Here is a 15,255-nt window from a genome sequence, read left to right as displayed (position 1 = left end):
AGATTACAAAATTAGTTCTGTTTACATTGTATTTCACAGTTTCTGTAAAGAAAACTGCACTAACTGAGAGAATGTGGGGAAAATTTATCAATATTGTCAAAAAGTTTGAGTATCATAGTAGACCTGACAGCAAATCATCCAGCTTTACTCCCTGTGATGAATTATGACTGTCTGGTCTATCTTTGCAGCACTTTTTTTGTTTTGGTGTCATGCTTTAAGCTCGCCCTTTTTACAGCAAAGACACGCCCCATTTACCAGTGTCCAACCCCATTAATAACTATGGTTTGCATTTTATAAGAGACGTTATACAAATAATTCTGGACCATTTTCAATAGTTGATTTGTACTGATGTCTTTAAATGTCACTTTCACGTAAACACAAGATCCTCCCACATCTGAGGGAAAAACGGTTCATCCACATTGGGTAATGATACTTATAGCTTTGGTTTTATAGAAAATTTACCATCAAAGTCAAACCAGATAAAGTCATAACACATACTCATAGGCCCAGGCTATGTGACTCTGGTAATCTTCTTATCTATGGCCTCCATCCTTCAAAAATCAATCTTTTATAATAATGCTAATGAGTCTGAAGGGCTATGTGTCCGTTACAGAAGCCCTGAGTGCTCGGACTTCTCAGCTGTTGTAGCACTGTTGTAGCTGGTCTCTGTCTCACCTTCTCCCTTCACTTCCTTTAATCTCAGCAGCAGTAACTACACACTGGGAGGGGGGAAGTGCTCCTTCACAATGTAACAACCTGCAATGTTACAGTACGGAGGGACTTTGATAACATGCCCATATCCCTTAGCATAATTTTAAAAGTTAATTTTAGAAGGAAGGAGGCCATGGATAACAAACATAAGAAGATTACTGCAGTCACATTGCCTGGGGCTATACGTAAGTGCCTCTATTTAACGTGCTGGATTTTTATGGCAGCTTTTCTATAAACCAGGTAGTTTCCTTATGTACAGTCCATTCCATGCCATGAAGTGAATAGCCCCATGGGCTGTATGAATATTATAGTCCCTACTAGAGATGAGCGAGCACTAAAATGCTCGAGTGCTCGTTATTCGAGACGAACTTTTCCCGATGCTCGAGTGCTCGTCTCGAATAACGAGCCCCATTGAAGTCAATGGGAGACCCGAGCATTTTTCACTGAAAGAACACATTGAAAGAACACTGAAGAACATATTGCAGATGTTTCCGTACATCTGCTATCTTATCCGAAGACACGCGTGCCGAACGGTGTTCTTCACAATAGTATGTGAAGAACAATATGTGTGAAGAACACATTGCAGACGTTTCCATGCAGATGCTGCTTTTAATATATGGTTTCATGACCTTCAAAGGTCTTGAAATGGCTTTTGTGTATATGGTGTACATGTCTATTGCGAGCATGAACAGATGTATGAGGATTTCATGGGTGAAGGTCCTTCTTAGTATAAAATTTGATGGGTAGTTTGGGGGGCCATAAGTCCACTAGAAGGCTTGGACCCTGATCTATCACCCCAAACCACATACATTATTGTCCACTTCTGATCTACACCATTTGGATCCTCCAACATACACAAAGTAAAGATACAAAATTTAGCAGTCGCTTATCATTTACGAGATACAGACAGTTTTCTACTTAAAGAGTCACCTGTAAAAACATGCCACCTCAGAGAGAAGAGATAAGACCATTTGATGAAAAGCAAGTGGCTGCCATACAAGCACAAATATAAGTATTGGACCCTACCAAACCCACTATCCCCAATGGGGTAGTACGTCTTTTCTAAAATTGCTTTATATATTTAAACCACTTTCATAGGCATCAGCCAGTGAATGGCATCAGCTAATAGACAAAACAGAGTAACTCTACAGAAAACACACAGCTTATCCCATATATCTGCATATAAAGTTTGATACATACCTGTAAGTAAAGGATACAGCACAATGGTGTTTTAGCTTATTTATAGAAATATGGTTATTACATGTAACATGATAGACAGAGACAACCCTCACTAGTGTTATACCTTATAGGACAATGATGGCAAAACTTTTAGAGACCAAACTACAACCAAAACCTACTTATATGTTGCAAAGTGCCAACATGACAATTAAGCAGTAACTTATTGATCCCTGCTGTATCACAGGTTTCAATCGTGATACAATACAATAGAAAGAAGATGGAGAAATTTGGATTGTACCCTCCCTCCAGGGTCCCCTGAAGAGGGAGAATCAGGGGACCCAGAGCAGGAGTTCCAAGGGTAATCCCTCTCTGCCCACACCTTCTCGATTCTACTGTAGTTTTGGCAACCAAAGATGTAGCTTTAAAATAGCCCTGAGCTTGGCACGTTCTGGGCTGATTTGGACCGGAGGAGGAAGCCTTGAGTCCTGTCTGGTAAACAGTGTGCTGGGATGAAGGCCTGGGTGCCCACAGAAAGGGCTCTGAGTGCCACCTCTGGCACTCGTGCCATAGGTTTGCCACCACTGTTATAGGAGGTTCAAGGAATTCAAATCTGTTATACACCCATTACATGTCATACCTTTCTTCTCTCAAATATCTGTGACAGACAGAAGGATGGCCATACAGTACACACAGGCATATCCAGTGCTAGTACATACACTCAGACCACACTACTTCCTGATGAGAACATCTGCTTCCTATATCCAGCAGCCCTGCACCCAGATACCATCCTCCTGACCACTTCTGCCTTTGCCATGGTTCTACATGACACCAGACAGTGTTTTGCAATCTTACTGGAGCAGAATGTAAAACTCGTTCATTTTACATTTAGCACTGTATTTTTTTCAGTCCTCAGCACAATTTTCATATGCAACACTAAGAAAACTTTTATAGGTAAGAGGATTTCCTAAATAAAATCCAAATTAAAATAAGCCCTGAATGATGTTCTGTCAAGCAACTCTTAAATGGAAAATTGTCTGGCAGTCTTAATAAGTAGCGTACCCGGCGTGCGACATGGCAGAATTACTAAGAAGTTCGTCTCTCAGGATTGCAGGATTAGAAAGTAATTCTAGGTCTAGCTTGGCGAAGATTTCCGCTATAACCTCTTATAATTAATTTGGCTGTCAAGGGCTCCTCCTGGTGCACCCACTATTTTCTTTTGAACTTTTTAGTGCTGCATATGGCTTCCAGGAAATTCCGAAAAACTGGTGCACAATGATAAATCTGGGTTTCCATCATATTCTAAGGCCAAGCCTACACCGCTACTCCATTCTACAACAAGAACAACAAGCTGCAAAGTGCCGTATTTTTCGGACTATAAGGCGCACCGGATTATAAGGCACACCATCAATAAATGCCTGCTAAAACGTCTAGGTTCATATATAAGGCACACCTGATTATAAGGATGAATGACCAGCAGGTGTCAGACCTGTGCACAGTTCAAGGCAGCTGTTGTCTGTAAGTACGGTTCATATATAAGGCGCACTGGATTATAAGGCGCACCTTTAATGTCTGAGAACATGAAAGGATTTCTTGTGCGCCTTATAGACTGAAAAATACGGTAAGTGTGGACACCACCAGAGCAAATACATGGCAACCATAAAACTTTAAAGTAAAACATTTAAAACACTTTACGGTCAGAGGGTAATATAAGTGTTACTTGCTTTACATTGTCAGGTCATTCAACAGGTTTTTGTTATTTTCAGCTTTCCTTATTATAGAGAATTAATAAATGATGGACAGGAGTCTGAGGCATAAGCAATCGGATGAGTACTTGCTTCTTCAAATTCTTCCATGCACATCGTTGTACATTGTATAGAGGCTGATCTTGGTATTGCAGCTCAGCCATGTTTACATGAATGAGCTTGAGCTACAAACAGGCCATGTAGTTGATAGACATCATGTTATTGATCTGCAAAGTGGGAGTAGCACACACCGGAGCTAATTGTTGGGGTCCTGGACCTATGGTAAGGATAGGTAATTTTAAAAACCCACACCCCTTTAAATAAATAAATAAAATAAGGTTCATGATGGTCTAGCAGAAACTTATTATACGTTTTTTCCACAAGGCCCTATGATTACTTATGATGACCTAGTAAACACATAACCATATGCTGCCCGGTATAGGGCTCCCAGCCCCTGATATACTACACAGAATACTATCTCAGCCTCCCTATGTACATAATAAACCTATTACTATGCCTGGAACAGAAATCCAAAGTCGTGATTTAAGCAGTTCTGGGCACGTTAATAGTATTGTGGATATCTTTGGCGCAGTCTGTGTACTACATAATGGAATGAAATCATTTTCTATGCTCTTTAAGAGCCAAGACCTGGCCAGCAGTCAATGAGTGTAACCCCTATCTTACCGCCCATCACTTGTAGCATATGTAATCGCACATCAGCCAGGACAAATAATGCTAAATAAAGGTCTCCCTGGTGCCATTCTCTGGTTCCAGATTTAAAAACACAAACAAAAATCACCATACAGCAGCCTAAAGACAATATAACTGAGCAAGTCACATACAAAAAGGGTCATAAAAAACATAAACAACAAATCACGATGACTCAAGACCGATACAAGCAACACAAATGAAAGGGAGGGGGGTAGTTTTCATCAACATGATGCTGTTTTTACATAAGATATGGAATCTGTGCTCAAAGCAACATTGACCTCTGTCTTCACTGGAAGTTGTGATGGGCCTTAGCCCCAGTCAACGTCAAATGTGTAGAGGCTGACGTGTACCGTAACAGATTTTGGGGCACATTTACTTACCTGGTTCTGCACGTTCCCCATTATGTATTGTCCAATGAGAATTAACTTTGCCGCGATTCACAAAGATCATGCACCCGATTTCCTGCATTTGTCGCTTAGGTCCGCCGGAGTTCACCTTCTTGTTCCTGGTGCATGTAAGTGCATTGTTTTGTGACACAATCTTAAAGTGAAATCCCGCGCTCAGTCCGAATCCGTCGGATTGTCCGGCCACCCCACCCCCATTTCTGTTGCATGAAAGTAATCGCAATGGCGCCAAATTCCGATCACGTGCGACACAATCCCCTTCTATATAGCTGTCACAGTGGCGCAAATCCCGAAAATTTCTAAAACCCGATGAATGTGCGATCCGTGGGATCCTTAATAAATAAGCCCCTATATGTGCAGTACAAGAGCGCCTTGAATTTGGTTGTGGCTCTGCCTGGTACTGCAACTAGAATCAAATTCGAGATACATATATTTCCACATGATAATTCCTATCCAGCTTTTGATATTACCCACAGGTATATTGCTCTACATTTTATTTTTGATATAGTCAAATAATTTTTATGCCACTTAATCTCAGAAGAATAGTTTTATCCAAATTAGTGCCTAGAAATGTCGACCAGTAGCCCATGGCCACCAAACAGGGAATTGTTTTATTACAGCCTCTGAAAAAATGAAAACTGGAAATAATTTTCTCTTTTGCATTATCAAAAGTGGGTTTTTTCGTTAGTTGTCACAGCTATCACACAACAAAGATTTTTGGCATAAATAAAGGGCGAGACACTAATTTCATTTTCTTACAACATTCAATAAATGGGAGGCTTGCCTCATTATATATCCTGAGAATAAGCGTTGCCTTGTATTATATGCTGGATGAAGGCTGCAGGCAAAATGTTGCAATTAAGTAAAGAAGATGTAACTAGATAATAAGATGCTGCTAATCCTGAGGTTCCTTGGAATTTCCTTGGTACGACACTCAATTTGCTCCTATTTTGGTTTTGTACTTTATTTTTTTTTTTTTGTTCCATTTTTTCTATCCACACACATCGCTGCCAACCACTTTGTTTATTAAAGGGATTTTCACTACAACCCCATTCTATATGCCCAGGGGAGGGGGCGTAGGGTGAGACTCTGGGAACCGCTGCTATAACCTATAGTGAAGATCTACAAATAACCTCTAATGGACCCAATACATCATTGAATGTTAGAATAGCTGCATAGAATGTTGCTGATGGCAATTTTTTCTGGCAAAATAAATGTAATAAAGATGTAAACAATCCATGCACAACATTGTACACTGTATAGTGGCTGATCTAGGTACTGCAGCTCACCAGCATTAACATGAATGGGAGTGAGCTACAAACAGGACATGAGTGATAAGCCGACCCGTTAATTTTAAAAACCTGTTCGGGTCCAGGTTTGGGTACAGAACCCATACTCCAACCAATAAAACCCGGTACAAGAATTGAGGGTGTTAACTGTTTAAATGCTGGTAGCAATGTCACCAGTAACATAAATTACTGCCGTACGCCACCATTTTGGGGAGAATTGTTGCTCCCAATGATGTCATTGAGGTACAATCATCCTCCCAAAAATGGTGTGACGCCTTGTGCTACCGGCAGGTAGGTGATGGTGTGCACGGCCACTGAGATTTAAATTAAATATAAAGAGTTACTGGTGGGGGAGGTTGAGCCGAATCTGGCCCCAAACTTTAAATGAAGTTCTGGGTTTACGGTTACGGTTCTAGTCTTCTCAGTACTACAGGCCATGTAATTGATAAATGTGATACAATAAACCTGCAAAGTGTAAGTAGCACTTACATGGCACGTAAAAAATACAGTTTTAAGTTAGGTAAGGTTCCCTGGAAGAAAGTATTTATTGACAATATTGTTGTTGCTTGGCAGCCATGACAAGGGGGGTGAGTAAAGCTCATCAGACTACATCCAAAGCAAAAGTATAGATTTTCTGCAAGATTTGATTTTACCAAGGTAGTAGTATTGGAATGTGAATTCTCAGGAGTGCCCCAGCCAGTAGTAGATTATAAAAATGGTGGTGTGGGTGGTAGCCTGGGGACCAAGCCTTCTAGGGGGCTTATCCAAACCACTGACCAAATTTTATGACATGACATCCTTGTACATCTGTTCCTGCTCTCAATACACATTTACACAAGTCCCATTTCAGGACCTTTGAAGGTCATCCAAAGGTCCAGAAACTGCAGATTGAAAGTAGGTAGAAGGTACGCGTCCTCCATTCCCCAAGAAGCTTGATTCTAGTTACATATGTACGAAGTGGATTCCAGACTTGTAGAGGCTATAATATTCATACAGCCCAAGGGCCCAGGCAGTCTTAATCAGCCCCTGGTCCCAGCAGAAAACTTGAACACCATGCAGTCAGTGCAGTCAATATCTAAGGCTCTGGGTTGTCCATTGATTAATGAATCTTTAGTATAAATAACACAGGGACTGAACAGTTTATACTTATCTCATCCTGGAAAACTTTGTATATTTTCCCAGAATCCCCCTAGTGGAGCATCCATGGCTATTGGACTCCACACGCCTACATGGTGGCCTTCATTGGCAGTCTCCATATGGAGAACTCTTACTTCCTGATCCTAGTCTCAAGCCTCTCTCTCAAACCTCTCATGATAAAACAGTTCCCTACACTGTACTGAGGAAACCCAATCAGGTCTAAACAGTGCTGTCTACAGTTGGGAATCTGTTCCTTCTGGAATAGATATACTGGTTTGGTTTTAATCCTGCATCATGTCATAAAGCCTCTTGTAGGTCATGCTTGATGTTACAGGTAGCTAAAAGAGGCATAGTTTTCCTTATCCCATCCTGGAAAACTTTGTATATTTTCCCAGAATCCCCCAAGTGAAGCATCTATGGCTATAAGACTCCACACGCCTACATAGTGGCCTTCATTGGCAGTCTCCGTAAGGAGAACTCTTACTTACCCATCCCAGTATATACTTAGACATAAGTCGTTTTGGATTTCAATTAATAAACCGTGAATACACCTTACACAGAAGTTCATTTTTGTGTAGCCACAGGGGTTTGTTGAGGACGGTGTACCTCAGCTTCTGAGTCATAACCACATATAAGTGAACATTGTATTCAATGTCAGAAGACTGTGGTTTCTCTTAACGGTTTTATTCACGTTGGCTGTGGTTAGGCCTTTCTTATCACGGGGATAGTGTTTACCGTAATGTAATACAATTGTTAGCAGCTTGGCACTGAGACTTATCCATTGAATAAACACGGCTTCCAGCATCTGGACTTCATTAGGACAAACTGCTGATACCTTACCACTTATGAGCATCACCTTGTGGAGCTGATCCTAGCCCAGCATTCCGCACAATACTTGGAAGCAAGAGTCTCTTTACTTACGTAGTGCAGTGGCACTTGGCCCATGTTCTTACTTATCAATTTATGGATTTCACAACTTTAGCTTGATTTGCCAGTTCCAAGAACTTCCAAGATCTATATTATTGTTTTTTTAACAAAGAAACATTTACCATACAAAGTACCATACTTTAATGTAAGATGTATGCAACTGGACAGGTATGTAGTTGCATGTGTCTTCCCATATGTTTGATGGGACAGTTTCTAACTTGTAGGGGGCTTTCACCCTATAGGGGCAAATAAGTTGTTCTTGTAGGGGTTAAGTGAAAGGAACAAAGCGCTATAAGTTCCCCTGCTCCATAAAGTCACAATTTGACATTTATTAGGATATGAAAGATTTTATGAAATTCATAAAACATGTTTATTTACAGTACAGGCGGTCCCCTACTTAAGAACACCTGACTTACAGACGACCCCTAGTTACAAATAGACCTTTTGTAATTGGTAATTTACTGTACTTTAGCTGCAGGCTACAATAAACAGCTATTAAAGGTGTCTGCAATGAAGCTTTATTGTTAATCCTGGTTCTTATGCCAATCCAACATTTTTAAAATCCAAAATTGTCACAGAGACCTAGAAAATTTGTCTGGAGTTACATTGATAAAATATACAGTTTCGACATACAAATTCAACTTAAGAACAAACCTACGGAACCCATTTTGTACACAACTTGGGGACTGTCTGTACTGTATATCAAAATCATCAGTTTCTGGGCAGCCCTACACCTGATTGGAAGGACCAGTGGGTTCAAGGCCCTGTTTCACTCAATTAGTGGTTGCTTTGGTCGTCTTAGTCCAGGGTACAACACCAGAAGTGACTCTCCCTGATAAAAGAAGCTGATGTCCTGTGCTCCAAGAAGGCCACTCATTGGATAAAGCAGGTGCCCCCCCCCCCCCAAAAAAAAAATACTTCCAGTTTGGTATAAGGGAACCTGAAGTACCAATGCAGCGATGAATCAAGACCTGAAGTGGGGTAAGTATGTGTTCTTTTCTATCTTACCCTGGTCCTGACCTACTGTGATTGTTTAAAAACCCCTTTAAGGATTTTAACATCCTTGTTTAAAGACTGCATCTTATTCTCATTGAAATTGGATTAGAAGTGGGTCTTCCATTATGATAAAAATAGAAGTTAAAGGGCTCCACATGGGGCTATTTACAAGAAACACCCTGCCAGTCAAGTACTTAATGTAAAAGACTGTAAATTTCAGGTACGGTACCCATCCCTAAATCAATGCTTCATGATGGTACGCCAGTGTTGAAATGTGTTCCCTTAAAAAAAAAAAAAGTTACAATACATTGTGATAATAAATTTCTGCAGCCAAATGGTGTTGCAACAGTGACAATGGGCAGATTGCCTAGGGCCATGTCTGTTAAAACACCTCTGCTTTTCATACCATGTGGGACTATCATTAAATGTGTTTTCCATAAAACAAGTAAGGCCGTATACACAGGATGGGGCCTAACTTGCTGATCATTGGGAGTCTCAGTGATGAGAACCCCACAGATCACAAAAACGGGTGGGGGTGGGGGGGTCCAATGTACCTGTGTTGGACCCATTGTCGCTGACCCCAAGATGAGCGTAGCAGCCGGCCGTACTTCAGCACACTTCATGGCTAAAAGAACTTTTAGGTGCTTCTGAATTTTATCTCCCACCATCCAAATGACCATTCAGAGGTGTAAGTTGAAGCTGCTGAGCCCCAGTGCACAATCTGTACCAGTCCTCCTAAACCATCATTTTTATTTATAGTATTGGTGTTTTCACTCGGAGAAGAGATTCCTGGAGCCAAATGCACTGATCCCCTGCACCTCTTTAAGTTACACCCTATGTCCAATAGATCAACATTAAACGAGTATTCATAGTAGGAAACACAATGATCTCATTTCTATGCCAGCTTTAAAATCGTCAGTTTTGTGCTCTTAACCTTCTATTCCAGTCTAATTATTTTACTTTTCTTATGGCTCATGACATGAAGATTCATGAGATTTCATGGAATTTTCATACTCTGAGAACAAAACCAACAACAGCTGAGACATATGATCCCAATTCATCCTTCATTCAACCTATTATCTAGAAGTCTTGCTGTTACAATATGTGTACAAATTATCTTTAAACTGCAAAGCATTTTAATCTGGAAAATTCCAAGTCCAGCTATAGAAGGAGTAGTTTCAGGATGATCAGGTCTGCAACTGGCAGCAGGTGAATGGTAGAAAAGAAGAACCAACGTTGGGGGTAAAGGGATCCCTTGGGGATCACATAATACTGCAATTTTTTCATAGACAGAAACATATTACATTCCACAAATCACAGCGTGATCCTATGAAGCTCCAATTTATTTCACACCTTAAAATCCTAATAGTAGAATGTAAGGAGTGACCTATTTAGGACAACTCCGGACTATATTCTATAGTACAGGTGGTCCCCTACTTAAGAACACCCGACTTACAGACAACCACTAGTTACAAACGGACCTCTGGATGTTGGTAACTTACTGTACTTTAGCCTTAGGCTACAATAAACAGATATAACAGTTATTAAAATGTCTGTAGTTAATATTTATTGTTAATCTTGATTCTTATGACAACCCAAGATTTTTAAAATCCAATTGTCACAGAGACCCAAAAAAATTTGGTTGGGGTTACAATTATGAAATATACAGTTCCGACTTACATACAAATTTAACTTAAGAACAAACCTACAGACCCTATCTTGTACGTAAGCCGGGGACTGCCTGTACAGCAAATGGCCTTTCTAGATGAGGAAAAGACATAAAAGAACAGGTTGGTCAGACCCAGTTTGCTCATGGCCTTCACGACATGATGGGGGTCATTTACTAAGGGCCTGATTCGTGTTTTCCCGACGTGTTACTCGAATATTTCCGATTTGCGCCGATTGTACCTGAATTGCCCCGGGATTTTGGCGCACGCGATCGGATTGTGGTGCATCAGCGCTGGCATGCACGCGACGGAAATCAGGGGGGCGTGGCCGAACGAAAACCCGACGTATTTGGAAAAACCGCCGCATTTAATAACCTAAAATGTGTCGCTTGGGAAGCGCTTACCTTCACCTGGTCCGGCTCGGTGTATTCCGGCGCGATCAGATGCATTTCAGCACAGCAGCGCCACCTGGTGGATGGCGGAGGAACTGCCATCATAAATCCCGTCCGGACCCGAATCCTGTTCAGAGAACGCGCCGATGGATCGCGAATGGGCCGGGTAAGTAAATCTGCCCCGATGAGTTCATAAACAATGCGACTTCCATCAGTAATAATATCTTATCTTTGAGGGTCAGAGAAGCTGAACCTCATTTAGTTGCCAGGTCAAAACTGCTTTCAAGAGAGGTTCAAAGGAGTTTTTCCCATGATAGACATTCATAGCATATTCACACAATGGAGCACATTTACTAAGGGTCCGCACACCGCATTTCCGTCGGGTTTCCCGACTATCTCCGATTTGCGCCACATTTAAGAGGGGTTTTTGGCGCACGCGATTGGCTTTTGGCGCACAACTTTCATGCGACACAAATCGGGGGGAGGCGTGGCCGACGGACAACCCGACTGATTCCGACTAAGCACAGGATTTAAAATTCAAATTGTGTCGCAAGACAATGCACTCACATACACCGGGAAGAAAGTGGTGAACTCTGGCGGACCTCAGCAGGGAAGCGACACACGCAGGATATTGGGCGCACAATAGCGCCGGACTTGATCCTCGTAGGACAACGCACTTTGGGGATCGCGACAGGACCGGGTAAGTAAATGTGCCCCAGTATGTCATAATAGATCTCTGGAACATGCAATGACCCTATGACACCATGTCATCCCCACTGACAGATAAATCCAGACTGTTATTGAGCAGGTTTTTCAGAAAAAGCATAGAATTGAGCTTCACTGTTTCCGTACAACCTGACCATCACTGTCTGTCAAGATTTGATTGTCTGTGGGGATTGGGAACTGCCAGGAAATTGATGGAGGTTCTAAAGCAGCCAGTGTGGAGAGAGAGCTTAGGACGTGATCTCAGGTTTCATCTATTAATGTCTAATTATATTAGAGGAATACTGTAAATTTAATGGCTAAGGATGAGGAAGTATAGACAGCGGGACCTGGCAAGTGTCATAATGAAAGCACCAGGGGGGTTGCCAAGATAAATATGGAATATACTAAAATATATATATATATATATATATATATATATATATATATATATATATATTTTACACGGTTTCTCATATTCGCTTTATATTTGCAAATTTTTGTTTAGAAGTCTTTGTTTGGAGCTATGGCAGTATTTATGGAATTTTCTACTGATTGGAGTGATCAATAAGATGTAACCATTCTGATATAAGTGATTCAGTTTTATGGTATGGAATTTATGACAAAGCCTCAGACTTTCAACAAGATAAGGTAGCAATATTTTTGGTATCTTACAGCTTGTTACACCATTGACTGTATATAAATTTTTTGTGAATTGTCAGGATCTACTGCAAAATATTCTGAATATCAATTTCGGTACAACTAGAGGGAACTCTCATAAATTTAGTCTGCCCTTAGACAATATGGCAATTGATAACTGCTTCACAATATCACAATTAACTCTGACACAATTTGCCATGAGCAGGTTGATACAGCAGGTGCATTATTCAGTTTCCAGTAAAATTTTAAGCAATTAAAGGGATACTTATGAAAGCACTAAGTCATAGATATTCAATATAAGTATTTGTTCGAAGACGAGATGAGATGAGATGTAGTTCTAGCCAAAGCCATTGCCACCAACCAAGAAATATAAGTGATAGGTGATAGTACATCGGTTTGCAAGATTTCTATAAAGTCCTCACATTTATCCTCCATACTGTCCGCATCACTATCATCAGAATCATGATAAGGAATGACAGCACCCACCTTCCCTCCTTCCTGAAGCCACGACCCCAGGTCTTTACTAGGCGCCTTCTGCTGAGGGGTCATTGTCATCCTGATCTCCAGTCATACACATTATATTAGCATCCTGATCTGCTCCAGAGGAATCACAGTCAATGGCTTCTTGGAAACAAAGATAATGCGGGTTATAAAATCCTTGTAGTCATTGCTGTCAGGCTGCTGGGAGGACACAGAGTTAACATGGGCTGATGTCTCTTCTCCCCTGAGCTGCGGGAATGCAGAGAACTGCTCCACCTCACAGGCTGACTAAATAAGGACATTCATATAGGAGGCAGAACTTGTCCTGCCTCACATCTCGCAGCCTGGAAGAAATACCAGGGCTCAGCCAGCTGGGCACAGCACAGCAATGTCACTGTCTCTGCGAGAAATACTTACTGGAACAGAGACGAGGGCTTTACCAGCCACACGTCAAATAGAGAGACATAACAGAGCCAAAAGGGTTCGCACAGCAGGGCTGAATAGAAAAATGCACGTGATATATACAGTAGCACTATGTATTACTGTATACTAGAATCAAATTATCTATCTCTACTTACTTAGTTCTTTGATCTTCTCTTCTTATTAGAATCCCACCTATATGACAGCCTCATTTATGTGATCCTGGTCTGACTAAGAGAAATGTGTGATAAGATATTCCAGGATAACAAGAAGTTAAAGGTTAAAATTTACTTTGGTTTAAGTACAGATCGAGGAGATGTAACAGCATAAAAGTGGGCATGACTGTGTGAAGAGCTTGCACAGTAATATGGTCACATACCAACCAGAGGTTTTACATGCTCTATACAAAAAGACACATATGTGACTGTTGGTCACATACCAACCAGAAGTTTTACATGCTCTCTACAAAAAGACACATATGCATTTATCGTTTTAGGGAAAATAGGTTGGCCAAAATTATTTATATTTGCCAAATGCCAGAATAACGAGAGAGAGAATTTTAAGGCATTTGTATGACTTTTTGCATAGCCAAAAGTTTACATACAACAAAAAAATACTATGGCCCATGTTTATTAAAACCCCTGCAGCAGTATTCGGTCTGACTTTGCACGTTTTTTTCAGTGCAAACTGCTTGCACATGTATTTATAAAGACTCGCGGCTGCTCCATACCAGACCCAACACAAAATTCTGCACTGAAAGGGGCATTCTGGTGCACAGTCGGACAGTGTGCCACGTTAATCATGCAGAATTGTGCCGCACAGTCTAAAGGTGCACCAAAAAAAATGTTGGTGCACTCTGTTGGAGAAGTGCAGGCAGTGCCAGATTCATAAAGAATGTGCACCACAATTCATGAATCTGACACACTCTGCACACTACAAAGGCAAACTGCACCTAGGGCAGTTTGTGCTTTTTTTGGTAAATGTGGGCCTATCCCTTTAAACAATGTGGGGTAGACCATATGATGATGGCATGTATTTAATAGGTTTATTGGCAACATATGATTTAAATAGAAACACACCTGTAGCTGCATTTGAAGGCACACTTGAAATACACTAGTTCTTTGCATATCATCATGGGAAAGCCTAAATAAATCATGCAAGATATCAGGAAGAGAATTGTAGGCTTTCACAAGTCTGCTTCATCCTTGGGTGCAATTCCAGATATCTGAATGTGCTTCGTTCATCTGTACAAACAATTGTATGCAAGTACAGACAAGATGGGACTGTCCAACCATCATACTGCTCAGGAATCCGGCTGGTTCTGTGTCCCAGAGATGAACGTGCATTGGTCCAACATGTGCATATTAACCCAAGAGCAAAAGCAAAAAACCTTGTGAAGATGCTGGCTGAAGCTGGTAACAGTGTGTGATTATCCACAGTGAAACAACTTGTGTATCGACATGCGTTGAAAGGCAATTCTGCCAGGAAGAAGCCATTACTCTAAAAAAAAACAAAAAAGGCACATTAATGTTTGCAAATGTACACAGGAACAAAGACTTTTATTTCTGGAGACATATCCTGTGATTTGACAAACAAAAATTTAACAGTTTGGCCATAGTGACCAGCATAACATTTGGAGGAAAAAGAGAGAAGCTTTCAATCCTGAGAACATCATCCCAACTGTAAAACATAGGGGTGGTGGCTGCAGGAGGGACTGGTGCACTTCACAAAATAGGATGCATCAAGTGGAAAGAACATTATGTGGCAAAACTGAAGCAACATCTCAAAACATCAGCCAGGAAGGTAAAGCTTGTGTGCAAATGGGTCTTCCAAATGGA

General features: G+C 41.0%; 1 protein-coding gene across 3 annotated transcripts in view; it reads right to left on the bottom strand.

Moving 5' to 3' along the window:
• The window catches only part of LOC140077921 (uncharacterized), a 54,223-nt gene extending 40,576 nt beyond the window's left edge, over positions 1-13,647 (bottom strand). Inside the window, exon 1 of one of the 3 annotated variants that reach the window (XM_072125543.1) lies at positions 13,576-13,647. Coding sequence is in view for 2 of the 3 variants with exons in the window: in XM_072125538.1 (XP_071981639.1) it covers positions 13,004-13,072 (69 nt within the window). In the remaining variant the exon portion in view is untranslated. Of the gene's footprint in view, positions 1-2,527; positions 2,666-13,003; positions 13,332-13,575 lie in introns of those variants that run through there. The other 2 variants (XM_072125538.1, XM_072125540.1) reach the window with 2 other exon arrangements.
• Between the last annotated feature and the right edge of the window lie 1,608 nt (positions 13,648-15,255).

The sequence above is a fragment of the Engystomops pustulosus genome, chromosome 9 (genome assembly GCF_040894005.1).
Source record: "Engystomops pustulosus chromosome 9, aEngPut4.maternal, whole genome shotgun sequence".
NCBI classification, from domain to species: Eukaryota; Metazoa; Chordata; class Amphibia; order Anura; family Leptodactylidae; genus Engystomops; species Engystomops pustulosus.
This window is presented reverse-complemented; position numbering and strand designations above follow the sequence as displayed.